The sequence below is a fragment of the Cicer arietinum genome, chromosome 2 (genome assembly GCF_000331145.2).
Source record: "Cicer arietinum cultivar CDC Frontier isolate Library 1 chromosome 2, Cicar.CDCFrontier_v2.0, whole genome shotgun sequence".
NCBI classification, from domain to species: Eukaryota; Viridiplantae; Streptophyta; class Magnoliopsida; order Fabales; family Fabaceae; genus Cicer; species Cicer arietinum.
This window is the reverse complement of record NC_021161.2, coordinates 13450628-13454417: the sequence shown is the minus strand read 5'-3', so window position 1 is coordinate 13454417 and position 3790 is coordinate 13450628. Positions and strand designations below refer to the sequence as shown.

Genomic DNA, 3790 nt, shown 5'->3' with positions numbered 1-3790 from the left:
GTAATAAAAATAAGTCAAAACAAATAATCAAAATATGTTTTAATTTTGAGTTTAATGGACATGCAGATCAGTGTAAACAATTTTACGACAGTCAAAACAAACAATTAATTAACTAGTTATTTTAACATAGAAGTTACAATCATATGACATGATGAGATGATAAAATCAATTGTTTTTATTAACCGTTAATGTAAACATATTTATCAAATAAATTTTAACTTTTTAATTTTCAAAACATATTATAAAAATAAATTTATCAAACCAATTTTTTCATTTTCTCATTTCTAAAACAGCTTTTTAAAATAAAATTACCAAAAAAAGAAAATTGTTAGTAAAAACAATTTCTTAAATTTGATTTATAAATTGTTTTAAAAACTAAAAAACAAAACACAATCAAACAGCCCTAACTCTCTTATATTCCTTAGCTTAACATTTGAACAACCACATAAAGACAACAATGGGTCGATGACAAAGTCATAGCATAGCAATTGTCAATGCCAACAACTTCTATTCAAATATAAAATTATGTATATATATAAGCCTATGGAAGGTAAACCCACATAAGCAAAACTACCTTACATAATAAACATTGAAATTAGATTGAAAGGTAGAAATTAATATGGAATTTTGTTGCAAGGAGTTCAAGGTAGGAAAGTGTGAAGGAGAAAAACTAGTGGATGGTGAAACCCTTCCATTGGTACTAGAACCTCGTGAGGCAAACAAGAGTGAGTTGGAATCCTTGCTATTGGCTTTGAATAACAACAAAGAATGGTTTGAGGAAATGATAATCAAGAATAGTGCTGTTCTCCTTAGAGGTTTTGATGTCAACAAGGCTGAGGATTTCAATGATATTGTTGAAACTTTTGGATGGGAAGACATTCGGTATGTTGGGCCAGCACCTCGTACACATATTTACAAAAGGGTATGGACTGCTAATGAAGGGCCCCTCTCAGAATTCATTTACTATCACCATGAAATGGTTTTGGTAAGTCAATATTATTATTAGGGTAAACTACCATTCTTGAAATTGTAAAGCGATTTTAATTTGGTCTCTGATTCATTTAAAAATTTAAATTAACTGTTAAATTTTTAAAATAATTTTTAAATGATAGAATTTATTATTATAATATTTTATGAAAGATACAACTAACATCAAAATTTAAAATGACCGACTATTTAATGATTCGTTGACTAATTTTGATTTTTGACTGAATTAAGAATCAAAATAAAAACGTCTTGTAAGGACTAAAATAATGATTTATTATTATAATTATTATAATAATAATTATTATTATTATTATTATTATTATTATTATTATTATTATTATTATTATTATTATTATTATTATTATTGTTGATAGTGTTGTTATATTTACTCATTAATTTCAACATTTGTCTCTTCAATTCATCACTTCTAGTTCCAAAAATATTTGTGCTGTTTTGCTCTGCAGTCACATAAGATAAAAAAACATATATTCGTCATCGATCTAACTTCCAACTAAGATGATTTCGACAATTAAAATGGTTATTATTTGTGTGATCAACTATAACCGAAGATGTGGCACATATATGAGTTCATTTGAAAAATTTCAAATGAGATGATTTTTATAATATGAGTAAGAGAAAAGAATTTTATTTTGTAAATAAATAAAATTAAAATAAAAAGTCAAGTATTTTTTTTTAAGTGGTCGTGTGATGGTTTTTAATATATATACACTATGAGAGATTAATTTACACTAATAACGACACTTATTCGAGTCATTTGATAACATTATATCTGATAAATATATTTTAAAAAATCAATTGTTGGGTAGAAAGTTATTACTATATTATAAATCAAGACATTACTCTTTGTCAATAATTTTGACGTATTTTATTCGCATAAAAAATATTATAGATTAATACTTAAATTATTTATTTAATAACTCTGCCGTTGATTTTTTTAAAAAAAAAAAAAAAGAATTATGCGGAATGATGTTATTGCATCCAAGTAACTACTGGTGTAACTATTGTAGTCTAATATTTATAACGAGCTTCTATGATATATTTATAAATTGAAAGATTTTGATATATTAACAATAATTTTTGTGAACCAAAGAATTAATAATAGACTTATATATTTTAAGAAAGATCATTTCATAAGAAAAAATATGATTTTATTATTTATAAGCATTATACTAATTTATTATATTTTATTGTAAAAATATTTATTATTTACTATTATAGATAATAAAAATTCAAAAAAAAATTAAATTAATTAAAAATAGTATTTTTTTGTTATAAAAAAACTCATTTAATTATTAATTCAAAATCAAATGTATCTGCACATATCTAATAGATTGGTATACCATAGAAATTATCATATTTATAGAATATTGGAAGGCACTCAAATATTTGACAAGATTCTCTGGATATACTTCCTTTCACGATATATTAATTAATTAATGTATTTAGATTATGTCATATCTTTTGTATGATTGCACACAATATTGAGCTAGAAAGTGATGATGTGACCTGAATTAAGAAAATTAAATTTTTAAAATGGAAATATGCGAATTGGTATATGGTGTCCTACATTACTTTCTTTTTTTTTTAATTCAGCTTCTTGATTACAACCAGCAACTTGCATAGCTTTTCAAATAAATGAAATTACAAGTACCTAAAATAAAAATTGGACCAATTTATTAGCATGATTTCCTATAATGATAAATTAACTTAATTTCTTTATGTTTTTACACATAACAGATTAAGGAATATCCAAAGAAAGTGATTCTGTTTTGTGAGATACCTCCCCCTGAAGGAGGAGAGACACCTTTTGTTCCAAGCTTTCGAGTGACAGAAAGGATGGTTGAAGAGTTCCCAGAAGAAGTGAAAGAGATGGAGGAAAAGGGATTGAAATATTCATTTACAGCTCCTAGTAATAGTGATACCACTTCCATGAGAGGTAGAGGGTGGGAGGATGCTTTTGGAACCTCAGATCCTAATGAAGCTGAAAAAAGGTATTTTAATTTCCTTTCAAATATTTACTTACATGGATGGTATTGTTTGCTTCATTTATGGAATTGTTGAAAATAATATTGCAGGGCAAGAGGTCTAGGAATGGATATAGAGTGGCTTCCAAATGGTGGACTAAAGACAATACTTGGACCAAGAAATTTAACAAAAGTATTTGAAGGAAGAAAAGGGAGAAGAATGTGGTTTAACACAGTTGTAGGGATGCATGGAAAGGAGATTAGCTCTGCCACAATGGCAGATGGAACTGAGATTCCAGATAATGTTGTGAAAAGGTGTGGAGAGATCATTGAAGAAGAGAGCATACAATTCAAGTGGCAGAAAGGAGATGTTCTATTCTTAGATAATTATGCTTTGCTTCATGGTAGAAGACCTTCACTTCCTCCAAGAAAAGTTCTTGTTGCTACTACTAAGTAATTTCATATTGTTTCTTGTATTCAATAAACTAAAACCATACCATCAAGAATATATTATAGTAATGTATCATCCCTTTTATATACTTCATCCAATCCAATAAATTGTTCATCCAATCCAATAATGTCAATACCATAGTTCATAAGTTCCATTCTTCACAAGCCAAGTCAAAAGTGTTATGAAGATAAAAGGCAATTAATTAATCTTAAAACTTTCAAATTCACACAAGAAATTAATGACATTTGGCTGCATTATGATAACTCTAAACAAAGTAAGTTAAAACAATAACATAATACAATAACATTAACTTCCATGTTCTAAGTTTCAACAAAAACAATAACATAAGATTAGGTTAATCAAGTTT

General features: G+C 26.5%; 1 protein-coding gene across 1 annotated transcript; it reads left to right on the top strand.

Annotated features, from left to right (window-relative positions):
• The first annotated feature begins 551 nt into the window (after positions 1–551).
• On the top strand, positions 552–3554 carry LOC101510111 (clavaminate synthase-like protein At3g21360). The gene is made up of 3 exons (XM_004490199.4): positions 552–985; positions 2746–2999; positions 3084–3554. Exons 1-3 carry the CDS (start codon positions 620–622, stop codon positions 3427–3429), a joined length of 966 nt encoding a protein of 321 aa, XP_004490256.1. The 5' UTR covers positions 552–619; the 3' UTR covers positions 3430–3554.
• The last annotated feature ends 236 nt before the right edge of the window (positions 3555–3790 follow it).

Coding starts and splice junctions, on each gene's coding strand:
- LOC101510111 (XM_004490199.4), top strand. CDS start 620: ATGGAATTTTGTTGCAAGGAGTTCAAGGTAGGAAAGTGTGAAGGAGAA. Junction 986..2,745: donor ATCACCATGAAATGGTTTTG/GTAAGTCAATAT, acceptor TACACATAACAG/ATTAAGGAATATCCAAAGAA. Junction 3,000..3,083: donor CCTAATGAAGCTGAAAAAAG/GTATTTTAATTT, acceptor ATAATATTGCAG/GGCAAGAGGTCTAGGAATGG.